The sequence below is a fragment of the Moschus berezovskii genome, chromosome 16 (assembly GCF_049115385.1).
Source record: "Moschus berezovskii isolate FMDL1 chromosome 16, NW_MosBer_1.0, whole genome shotgun sequence".
NCBI lineage: Eukaryota > Metazoa > Chordata > Mammalia > Artiodactyla > Moschidae > Moschus > Moschus berezovskii.
In genome coordinates, this window is record NC_142475.1 from 1,146,546 (window position 1) to 1,159,022 (window position 12,477).

The following is a 12,477-nucleotide window of genomic DNA, read 5'->3' on the forward strand; positions in this document are numbered from 1 at the left end:
TACATTATAGATGTATATTATTATAGTTCCTAGAAACGCAGTGTCACTGTCTGACCAGGACATCTTTAAAATTCAGTTATGTTTAGAAGAATAGTTTTGTAGTCTGGCTGTTTAAATCTTTTCATGCTTTATTGCTCATAGTTTTTAACTAAAACAGTCTCTGAAGTAAGATGTGAAATTGTTGTCTTCTATGATTGTCTATAATAAACTTATATTGCAAAGTGGAATAGTACAGAATTGAAAGCGATGTATAATTGTGTTACACAGACACGCTAAATGATACTTTCTTACAGGTTTTCAATAAACTGCTGAGTTTGGCTAGTACTGCTTCATCTCAGAAGTTCCAGTCACATATGTGGAGTCAAATGTTGGTTTCCACATCTGGATTTTTGAAATCCATCTCGAACGTCTCTGGCAAAGACATCCAGCCTTTAATAAAGCAGTGGGTGTATCCTTTTCAGTAGTAGTTGAGCAAAGGAGAGAAGATTATTTGTATAAGGGGAAGAAGGAAGAGCTTTGGGGGATTAAAGGAGGCAAATAGTTGTCTATGTTACCAGGAACCGAAAATCATTTCCTCCGAGGTGCCAGCTAGTCACTGAGGCACACACGTGCATACACGTCTGTATCTGTAAAGTTTAGCTTACTTTAAAATGTCTTTAGTGTGTGAGTGCGGCAGCAGGCTTGATGATAAGGGAGGTAAATAACCCACCAGACAGGCCTGTAGGGTCACTTGTAAGACGCAGTGGTCTGATGCCTTCTGGATTGGCTGGGGCTTGACATAGCCTGCATGGTATCTTGGAACTTTTCGGTTGTTACATTTTTTCATTTCAAAGCACTTTCTTTATTAATAACCCTGTAGAGTGGTTTTGCTTCTTTCAAAAAAACTAATTTCTTCATGTTTCAGGATCTTTTTTTTTAATCTGGGAAAATATTTATCACAGGAATTTTGAATGCTTTGCCACCTGGTTTACAATGAAGTATGCTCTTAAACTTTGAACTGGTGGGAATGTGTTTGAAAATTATTACTACTGTAATGAATAATTTATTTTGTTTAGTACATGTTTATTCTAGTATGCAAAGATTCCTTTACAGTTCTTCAGAGACCAGAGTGGAGTGGTAAAATTTTACGGAAGTTTTGCCTTTAATAGAAAGCGAAATGTCTTAGAATTGGAAATAAAACAAGATTATACATCTCCTGGAACCCAGAAATATGTGGTATGTTTTTTTTTTTCCAAAATGGCCTTTCCTCACCACTTTCTGCCCAGTTTAAATAGAGGAAGGGCTTATGGGTGAGGAGCTGGTTGGAACTTGAATAATGAGATTTCGTTTGCAAAGACTGAAACTTAAGAAACACCCAGTGTCAGTGATGGGAAGGAGGGCCTACTTAGAGAGGTCTTGGGGAAATAGAGTCTCCTGGTTCTCCCTCCTCTGGCACCAGCTGACCTTCTGTGTCTCCACATGCAAGTCTTATACAGTGTTGTTTAATATCTTGGTGAATGTTCCTTACCTATAAGAACACACGCGATTTGTTTTTTTTTCCTTTTTCTGGCACTGTCTTTGAACAGTATGTTTCTTTTTAAAGGGACCACTTAAAGTGACAGTACAGGAGTTAGATGGATCCTTCAATCATACATTGCAAATTGAAGAAAACAGTCTTAAACATGACATACCTTGCCATTCCAAAAGCAGAAGGTAGGCACTGTCCAAAATAAAAACCCTAGTGTATATCTAATTTTTTAGGTAGAGGACATGTTTCTAGTATCCCCATTTTACTTCAAGTTAGTATTACCAGATTCTTTTTCCACTTTCTGTTCTTGACGACATTTTTATCCTTAGAATTAAACAATTAATTTTAAAATTTAAGTATGAGAATCCTTATTTTGTAGGAACAGGGGGAGGTGGAATGGAAGTTTGAGTTTTAGGAGCCAGGAAAAATTCAGGACAGATTGCTTAGGGTTGTTCTTACTAATATCATTGGATTAGTAGCTATAGAAAATTTGGGGGAAATGAACACTGACTCTAAAGAAAGGAGCTGAGTACATATGTCATGAGAAGGCATCCTGTGTCTGCTGTCCCTTTTCTCCGTGTCCCCGTGACCTTAGGAAAACCGTGGCTGTCTTTCTAAGGCACGTTGCCAGCAATAGTTCATCTTTTATTTCGTGTGCTTTTTCTTTACCACTTTTTTTTTAAACTCGGCCATTAGCACATACTCTGACCAGTGGAAATGAGAACGTTTTTGTTCTTTGCTGGAGGAGTTTGTGTCACCTCAGAATTTGAGGAACAAAAGTTTTTTACTCATGACTGCACTGAGGTCATCTGAAACAGACAAGCATGGCCGTTGATTTTCAGTCCTTTAGAGAACTTGATTCTAAAGTCGCCCTGTAGTTATTCTCTGTGAAAATTATTTCTTAGTTCGAAGGAGATCCTACTTCTTTTTGTTCTGTCCACCTTTGACATTGGGAGCATCTGATTGCGACCCTTTCCATCACGTTTCTTAGCTTTGATTCTCTGTGATGACGGTGTGTCCTCTGCTGCTTACTTGGCGTGAGGAACACAAGAAGACTGCTCTCCCCATTGGTGTTTGTCCTCAGGTGACCCTGCGTTTAGTGTGGCGACCAGGAGACTTAGTTATTCAAGAGCAATTTGCATGGAGGCAGTTGCTTTTGTTTGGGCTCATCATAAATGTTGTACATATTAATTAATTTTGCATGTTAATTAGTGCTGTGAGGATGTTTTGTAGTTAACTTCTTCATTTCATATAGGATAGTACCTTGCATGTGCAGCACATGTACAGAATTATTTCTCATTTCAGGCCTGTGTTGTTTTTTTAATAAAGCATTTCTTTATTGGTAGATCTCTTACCTTCTTGTATAAAATTTCCAGGAACCAGTTCTTGGAAGTATGTTATATGTTTTAAGTTGATATTTAATTAGATATTTCTGACTTTTGTTAAAGATTGATCAAGAAGACCGTTTAATATTTACTTCATTCTCTTCAGTTTCAAAGTAGATAGGTTTTGTTATTTAAATTCTATTATATTTTCCATCTCTTCCTCCTTAGAATATCTTTCAACACTACATGTGATTCTTAATTTGAACTTCAGCTGCTCTGTCTCTTGTCAAAATTGGAAATAATCAGAATTTTTAAACTTAGTTTTTGTTAAATGTAGGAATAAGAAGAAAAAAATTCCACTGATGAATGGCGAAGAAGTGGACATGGATCTTTCTGCAATGGAGTAAGTTAGTTCCTTCAGTTCAAAGATAGAGTGTTTTCTGAATTCTCATTTGTCCGGTAGCATACATCTAAAAGTATGTACATGTCCTGAAATTGGTACTTTTAAAACTTTCAAAAGGCAGAAGAAACCTTATGTTGATAACAGATGAAACATAAAATTATAATTAATCAAAGAGAGAAAAGTAAATCTAGCCTGGCCCGGCTAAAATTCAGAGGAAATAGCCTTGAATTAGCTTTCTTGCTTCCCCGGTGGTCTCTAGAGCAGTGCTTCTCAAGCTGACATGCCTGTACAGTACTTGGGAATCTCCTTAGAATTTAGTTTCTGATCGAGCATTTCACTTCAGGTGATACTGGTTTTCTTTGTTTTTGGACAGAGCCTCAGGGCACTTTGAGGCCTCCTTTGTTTGCAAAGAGCAATTTAAATATCATTCTAAATTTTTTGTGGTGATATTTACTGATTGCAGCATTTTATATTTAAATATAATGTAGCTCAAACTTTATTTTGCCTATCCATATTGTGCCTGTGTATTTTTTTAATGCCTATGAATTTTATAAAAATATAAATACTTTATAAAAATAGAAAATACCTGTAATTGTTTACTAACTTGGGTACCAAATATCACTGCTATTTATTACACAGCTTATATAATCTTTTCATATCAAGTGTCTCACCTATATTAAGTACCCAGTAGTATTTGTTGAATTATATTAATATTTCAGGTGCTGTTCTTTTGTTAAAAGAGACTAGTTTTTTAAAAACTGTGTCTGAGACTTTGAGAACTACCTGAGGATAAATTTGTGCTGTGCCTCTGAACTATGATTTCAGGACTTTCTATTTGATAACGATCATCATGAGACTAGCATTTTAAAAAAATATTAAAAGTCAGTGGAACAAGTTAATTAAATTAGTAAGAAGTAACTTTAGTCACAGATTGATTTCTAATAAAGAGTGGCATTTGTAACCATTGTCAAGCGTTAAGCTTTAGGAAATAAAATGAAGAAATTTGGTCCCATTTTCCCTTTTCACACTGTGTAATCAGTAATAAAGTCCCCATATTATTATTTTCAGGTGGATTTTTTTGTTTCAGCAAGATTGATATAGGTTAGACATATAAAACTTGAAATTCATATTAAATATAATGGGAAAGTTGTCAGTGTGATTTTAAAAAAAACAGAGTAAAACTCCAGGCAGTTTTGAATACTGCATGGAGTAGGAAATCTGGTTAATAAATGCTGTGTGTTTGTTTTATAAATGCATGAAGTGGAAAATAAGGAAACGAGCCTGCTCTCTGCTTTCAGTGCTGACTCTCCCCTGCTGTGGATAAGGACCGACCCAGACATGGCGGTGCTGCGGAAGGTGGAGTTTGAGCAGGCGGACTTCATGTGGCAGTACCAGCTCCGCTACGAGAGGGACGTGGTTGCCCAGCAGGAGGCCATCTCAGCCTTGGAGAAGTTCCCCACCCCAGCGTCGCGGCTTGCCCTCACGGACATTCTGGAGCAGGAGCAGTGCTTCTACCGAGTGCGGATGTCCGCCTGCTTCTGTCTCGCAAAGGTGAGTTTGTGTGCAGTGGAAAGGAAGTAAGATGGCCAGTGCGCTGAAACATACGATGGTTAGTGCGCTAAAACACAGTGGAAAGGAAGTAAGACGGCTAGTGAGATTGTGTACATGGAAAGGAAGTAAGACGGCCAGTGCGCTGAAAGCACGGTGGAGAGGAAGTACGACTGCCAGTGCGCTGAAACATAACGATGGCTAGTGCGCTAAAACACAGTGGAAAGGAAGTAAGACGGCTAGTGAGATTGTGTACATGGAAAGGAAGTAAGACGGCCAGTGCGCTGAAAGCACGGTGGAGGGGAAGTACGACGGCCAGTGCGCTGAAAGCACGGTGGAGGGGAAGTAAGACGGCCAGTGCGCTGAAAGCACGGTGGAGTGGAAGTACGACGGCCAGTGCGCTAAAAACACAGCCCTAAAGAGGAGTTAACCTTCTTTGCAGTCTGTCATTTCACTTGGTGTGATGAATCTCCTTTGCCACATTCTTTTAACAAGGCTGATTTGAAAGAAGCATGTTTTGACCTGAAAATAAATTGTGCACTCAAGTCTTATGCCTGTCAAACTGAAAGTCAGGTTTTAAAGAGAATTTTCCCCATTTTACTGAATTGCTGTGCATTTTGTTAAAGCAAAGAATGTAAGCAGTTCCTTGGTTTGAGGGATGTTTTACCTTATGGGACATGAAATTAGTTCATTCATTAATTTATCCACTGTGGTGGCGAATTCTTGTTGGTTAGAGCTTAGTATTCAGTATAGGGATATGGAATTTAAAATGATAGATTCTTTCATTTAACATTCTACAAAAGTTAATTTATTAAGAAAAGTAAATATTTTTCTTTAGATACCAAAAAAAAAAGAAACATTTGACAATAGAACAAATGAAAATCAAAAAGCGCTGACAGATGTTTGACCAGAAATACTGGGTTCCAGGTCTTTAAAAGCATCTTGATGATAAGTTCATTCCCATGTATTGACTCTCTTGCTTTCCTCCCTGCTATATCCACTTGTCCAGTATTTCAGCAGATTATAATGATTTATATTTGTTTCACCTTTAATGGTAAATAGTGAGTAGTTAGACTCCTTTATCTACTCAGATATATAAAGGAAAAAATAATCACCTGCTGAGGTTGTAATTTTATTGCTTCTGTAAAGTTCTTGTGATTCTCACATGCTAAATACTTAGCTGCTGCTGCTAAGTCGCTTTAGTCATGTCTGACTTTGTGCGACCCCATAGATGGCAGCCCAGCAGGCTCCCCCGTCCCTGGGATTCTCCAGGCAAGAACACTGGAGTGGGTTGCCAGTTCCTTCTCCAACGCATGAAAGTGAAAAGGGAAAATGAAGTTTCTCAGTCGTGTCCGACTTTTAGCGACCCCATGGACTGCAGCCTATGAGGCTGCTTTGTCCATGAGATGTTCCAGGCAAGAGTACTGGAGTGGGTTGCCATTGCCTTCTCCATAAATCCTTAGCAAATCCATAAAATTATAGCCTGTGTTATTTAAAGTTAATTATAATTTCATTCTTTGCAGCTATGGTTTTTATACAAACTTAAATTAGCTTTCTTGGTGGCTCAGGTGGTAAAGAATCCTCCTGTAGTGCGGGAGACCTAGGTTCAGTTCCTGGGTTGGGATGATCCCCTGGAGAAGGGTAAGGCTACCCACTCCAGTATTCTGGCCTGGAGAATTCCATGGACAGAGGAGCCTGGAGGGCTGCAGTCCATGGGGTCACAAAGAGTCGAACACGACTGATCAACTTTCACTTTCAAAGTATCAATAACAAGATGTATTTTCTTTGTGATGTGTTCTTACAGATTTAAGTGGTAGGACTGTATTTGCCTTATTTTTCAGTTAGGGTAGAGTTAAAAGCCTTATTTAAAGTCCATGGTGATGTTTCTACCTGATAAATTTAAAATATTAGAATTCATCTGCCTGAATGGATAAACCTAAGTGTTTGCAAACAAGATTTCTTAAAACATAAAAAGAATGCTCCAATTTAGAGATTAACTAGTAGAAAATAGATTCACGCTTACATGGAATTTTAGGAAGGGCGAGTTTATATGTTTTCTTGGAAATGATAGTGAGACGCTGAAATATATTAAAGTTTTAAGAATTGAAATCCTTGGAAATGAATCCAATATATTGATAACATTCAGAAAGCTATTTTATTTATTTAAAAATACATTTGCCCTGGTGACAGAAATTATTCCATTTTCTAATTGTAGATTGCAAATTCAATGGTGAGCACGTGGACAGGACCACCAGCCATGAAGTCGCTCTTTACTAGGATGTTTTGTTGTAAAACTTGTCCAAACATTGTGAAAACAAACAACTTTATGAGCTTTCAAAGTTACTTTCTACAGAAGGTACAGTTTCCCTTCTAGTTTTCTTATATTATGCCAATATCAGTATATATTCATTTACCTTGGGGACTCTTCGAATATTATTTACTTTCTTACAGATTACTTTGTCTTTTTTCTCTTTTTGCTTTTAAAATACTTTCCGAAGTTTTGATTGTTCTTTGAACTGTGTTTGATTGTTTTATGAACTGTGTGCAAGTGACTCACTGTCCACATTAATACTGAAGTCAACAGAAATGGGTAGTTTGACTTTTTGATTTGTTCCCTGGGGGATGGAGGTATAAGTAAGAAATGGGTAATTTGACTTTTTGGTTGGTTCCCTGGGGGATGGAGGTACAAGCAAATCCTTCTGATGGCTGTCCCTGTCGAGTGTGGACAGCATTTCTGGGTCAGGGACAGTGCAGCACACACAGCTCCGGTTTAGTCCTGGCTCTGCTGCTGCTAAGTCACTTCAGTCGTGTCCGACTCTGTGTGACCCCATAGACGGAAGCCCACCAGGCTCCCCTTCCTTGGGATTCTCCAGGCAAGAACACTGGAGTGGGTTGCCATTTCCTTCTCCAGTGTGTGAAAGTGAAAAGTGAAAGTAAAGTCGCTCAGTCGTGTCTGACTCTTAGCGACCCCACAGACTGCAGCCCACCAGGCTCCTCCATCCATGGGATTTTCTAGGCAAGAGTACTGGAGTGGCTTGCCATTGCCTGGCTCTGCTACTCACTAGCAGTTTGCAAGAGGATGAGTATTTTAACTCTAAGCCCTGGTTTAGTCAATTGTAAAGTTTATCTTGTTTAGAATTAAATAATATCAAGCATGTGAAGGGTTTTACACTATATTTTTATCACATAGTAAGTTGTTTATAAACGGTAATTTAAAAAGTGATGGTGTGATGAAGTCACTGTGTGAGGAAGCGGTGTGGGATTGGCGGGGTGGTCAGTGTTTGGGCAACTTGGAAATCGCTTGTAAAATATTTGGAGTAACTTAATAATAACAGAGGCAGAGATCAGATTAACTAGATTGAGCCAGAAGAAGAAGTAGGGTTGAAGAGTATGAGAGAAGGAGACTGTTAAGGCTAAAGCAAGGCTGAGAAGGGCCTCTAGGGTTTATTTTGTGCAGAGGGAGAAAAAGCTGGAGGCGTGTTTGGCACAGAGAACAGAACCAGTGGAGGAGACGTGAAATGTTCAAGTGGAAGCAAGTAAATATGAAAAAGACAAGGTGGAGCAGGTTCTGAAGTTGCTGTAGTGGGCAGGACACAGTTGGAAGGTTCATTTTAGAAAAGATAGAAACATTCCATTTTCTGAGGCAGGGAGAAACCAGATTAGATGAAATGGTGGGTGTTGAGGGGGATGGTAAGTAAGGTGCAGTTCGTGTGTGAAGGAGGGACTGTGAAAGGAGTACCCAGCCATGCTGAGACACGTGTTGAGAGTGGAAGTCGTGACACATCTGTAGTGGATGTCGTCAACAGAGCAAAGTCAGGAGACCTGGGCTTGAGGAAAGCCAGTGTTGATGTGATCAAATAAGTCTGCGGCGTTCTGTTATTTTTAACAGCTGAGCCTTTCATAGTCCTTGAACGTGTTGCTCAGCTCTCTGTTTATTGCCATTTCACTACCGTATGGCCTGGAAGCAAGTTAATTTCCGTGCCTGTCAAGCACGTCCCCTTCGCTGTGCCCTTGTTCTTCCATGGGCCTTGGATCAGTGTCCAGAGTGAGAGTTGTGACCCTTTAGTCAGGCAGTCATGAAATCAGTTTGTAAGTTTTTTTGTTTTTGTTTTTAAATAAAGTAAAACAATAGGCAGAATGCAGCACATGTAATGAAGGTAGGTATAAGCTGTTTTGGTTTTATTTTTTGGTTTGTGTATGTGACTGTGTGTGTGTTCAGCTGGGATGTAACCATATTTCTTAGTGTGGTTTGCAGTAAAAAAAGGGGGAAGCCAGTGCTTTCAGACCAGTTCACCTTCACATAATACTGCTAGTGCCGGAAGAAAGAATGAAGGCTCGTGCTTAAATTAAGTCCTGTTTCTGTGAAGCAGAATCTTTTCCTCAGTTCTTATAGCACTGGTAATACCTGTTGTAACACTGACCATCCTGTTGCTTCTGCTCCTTCAACCTAGCAAAGGAGCCGTGCCACTTTTTGTCCACCAGTGTAGAGGGTATAGTTATCTTAATCAGAAGAGAGAATGGTCCAAATCTCTCTGTACTGGGGACTGTGATGTCCGTTGTCTGTGGTTCTACCTTGAGTTGGAATAGATTTGCTCTGCTATTGTTCTGGTAGAGGTTACCTCTGTGGGTCAGGCTTCCACCTCCTTAGAAAGGTTGTCTATGAAAATCTGAAAAGGAAAAGTTGGATTTCAGGTGATTTACCGTTTTTCCTTAGGCTGAGAACAAAATGGTACTGGAGAGTCTGTCTCTTGAGACTAGTAGTTGAATTTTGCTGTCCGCCATATGCCTCTAGCCACTGTATTTGTTAACCCTGAAAGTGGTGCTCAGCAAGCAGCTAGCTAAAATAACCCACCGTAGTAGGCAGTGGAGTCCAGACTGAATAGTGGTCTGTCTAATGCTAAAGGCCATACATCCCTTTTCCTCTGTAAATCACAGAGCTAGATTTGCATGACATGTCCCTCTTCCAGCAGGTGGGCTGTCGAGTGTCTTCAGCTCTGCGGCTCTCCCCTGGGGTTCCTGCTTAGCTCTCTTGCTAGAGCATTTGAGGCCTGTTCCCATGGGAGGGGTAAGAGCCAGGGGGACTGGGCGCCTGGACTTCCCCCAGATACTGTGTCAGCCCCAGGGCAACCCTTTTTCACCATGCACTGCATTGAATTATAGTGATGAAAATTGAAAACAAATTTTTTTTTGTAGACTATGCCAGTTGCAATGGCCTTATTGAGAGATGTTCACAACCTTTGTCCCAAAGAAGTCTTAACATTTATTTTAGATTTAATCAAGTACAATGACAACAGAAAAAATAAGGTACGTTACTTTAATATTAATAAAACTAGCCAGTGATTTTTTTTTTTTTTTCAGAGAAATATTTAGACTGTGAAATCATTGTTGTGTCTATGGGACTTGAAATTTCTAGAGATAGAAACATACAAATATGTTTTATTATAATAACTAGATATCTGAAAACCAAGATTAGTTGATTTTTAAATGTTCCTTATACCGGTTATAATGTGGAAAGAGTAGCACATCAAATATTGGGAACTCAGCTGACGTCTGTTTTGGTGAAGTCTGACAGCCTGATTTTCTTCTCATTCCTTTTTTCTTCTATCAGAAAACAGTTCCTCTTGGATAACGTGTTCATTGACGAATTTGACTCTCTTCTTTTTTTAACAGTAACATGTGCTTTATTCACAGTTTAGTAAATGGCTGTTGAATGCCCTGCTCCAAAGGTTACCTCACCTTACTCATTATCATTCTCACAGTTGGCAGGTGCTTTTGAGAATCTGTGCTCTGCTAGGCAGTACACCATGTTAGAAAGAAAAAGAAGGCATGCTAGTTGCCATCGCACATTCCATTCAAAGTAAACATATATTTGGGACTTCCTGAAGGTCCAGTGGTCAGGACTCCATGGTTCTACTGCAGGGGTGCAGGTTCAGTACCTGGCTGGGGAACTAAGAATCTGCGTGCTGCTCAGAGCAGCCAAAACAAACAGGAAACTAGAAGAACTGCTGTATATGGGACAGTCTGACTCTGGGCCCGCAAGGTTTCACCCAGTGAGGAAATCCAGCAAGTCAACAGATGGGTTTATTACTGGAGAGAAAGTAGTTATCCACAGTAACAATGGAGCTATAAATATACTTGCAGAAAACTTATAAACATTATTTAAGTAATCTTTAAATACAAATGACCCTGCTGGTAGAATTAATTTCCTTGCTCCATGTTAAAATTTCTAGGCCAGTACATCTGATTTGCTGAGTTTAAATCAAGCCAACCTGGATTGCTTTCAATTAAATTAGTCTTCTGGGAGTTGACTGGGATGTGGATTTAGGAATTTTTGTTCATTTTGGGGGATAGTTTCCTCCATTTTCTCTGCTTCTTTTACTACAACTCCTATTAATGTCTTCTGCACCAGTCCTCCAGATTCCTTGTGCTTTCTTTCCTATTTTTTAACTTTTTTGCTCAAAATTTCAAGTTCTTTTTTTTCAATTTTATATTCCAATTTAATTTTGATTCTGATTTCCTGCATATTTCTCTCTTTTAAACATGTATTATGCTGTTGGAAGGCATATCATTGGTTATTTCTCAGACTATGTTAATGATAACTTTTGAATTTTTTTTCCCTCTACTGGTTTTCTTTTCTTTGCATACCCTTATTTCCTCCAAGCTGCTTTCCCCCCTTTGTTCTGGTCTCTCTTTATGTTGATGCTTTCTGCAGATACCTGGTGACCCTTGGTTAGATGTCTTAGATGAGAGTGGAACACAGAAATAGCTGATTCAAAACTCTATATTACCAGCAGAATTTGTGAACTGCGGTCTTCCTTTTAGACATATCTGGCTGGATTACTATGAGTGCCTTACATGTAGTAAACATTCGTCAAGTAAGCTAGTGTCTTCAGTTCAGTCTCTCAGTCGTGTCTGACTCTTTGCTACCCCATGAATCACAGCACGCCAGGCCTCCCTGTCCATCACCAACTCCCAGAGTCCACCCAAACCCATGTCCATTGAGTCGGTGATGCAATCCAGCCATCTCATCCTCTGTCATCCCCTTCTTCTCCTGCCCTCAATCTTTCCCAACATCAGGGTCTTTTCCAATGAGTCAGCTCTCCGCATCAGGTGGCCAAAGTATTGGAGTTTCAGCTTCAGCATCAGTCCTACCAATGAACACCCAGGACTGATCTCCTTTAGAATGGACTGGTTGGATCTCCTTGCAGTCCAAGGGACTCTTGAGTCTTGTCTAATACCACAATTCAAAAGCCTTCGGCACTCAGCTTTCTTCACAGTCCAACTCTCACATCCATACATGACCACTGGAAAAACCATAGCCTTGACTAGACGTACCTTTGTTGGCAAAGTAATGTCTCTGCTTTTTAATATGCTATCTAGGTTGGTCATAACTTTCCTTCCAAGGAGTAAGCGTCTTTTAATTTCATGGCAGCAATCAGCATCTGCAGTGATTTTGGAACCCAGAAAAATAAAGTCAGCCACTGTTTCCACTTTTTCCCCATCTATCTGCCATGAAGCGATGGGACCGGATGCCATGATCTTAGTTTTCTGAATTTTGAGCTTCAAGCCAACCTTTTCACTCTCCTCTTTCACTTTCATCAAGAGGCTCTTCAGTTCCTCTTCACTTTCTGCCATAAGGGTGGTGTCATCTGCATATCTGAGGTTATTGATATTTCTCCTGGCAGTCTTGATTC

General features: G+C 39.6%; 1 protein-coding gene across 8 annotated transcripts in view; it reads left to right on the top strand.

Moving 5' to 3' along the window:
• Positions 1–12,477, top strand: part of TAF2 (TATA-box binding protein associated factor 2) — a 108,225-nt gene that overhangs the window by 39,533 nt on the left and 56,215 nt on the right. For 6 of the 8 annotated variants that reach the window (XM_055431600.2, XM_055431599.2, XM_055431602.2 and 3 more), the window contains 7 exons: positions 294–448; positions 1,101–1,215; positions 1,583–1,692; positions 3,170–3,235; positions 4,534–4,786; positions 6,999–7,139; positions 9,977–10,087. In XM_055431600.2, the coding sequence (XP_055287575.2) occupies positions 294–448; positions 1,101–1,215; positions 1,583–1,692; positions 3,170–3,235; positions 4,534–4,786; positions 6,999–7,139; positions 9,977–10,087 (951 nt within the window). The remainder of the gene's footprint in view (positions 1–293; positions 449–1,100; positions 1,216–1,582; positions 1,693–3,169; positions 3,236–4,533; positions 4,787–6,998; positions 7,140–9,976; positions 10,088–12,477) is intronic. The other 2 variants (XM_055431601.2, XM_088844640.1) reach the window with 1 other exon arrangement.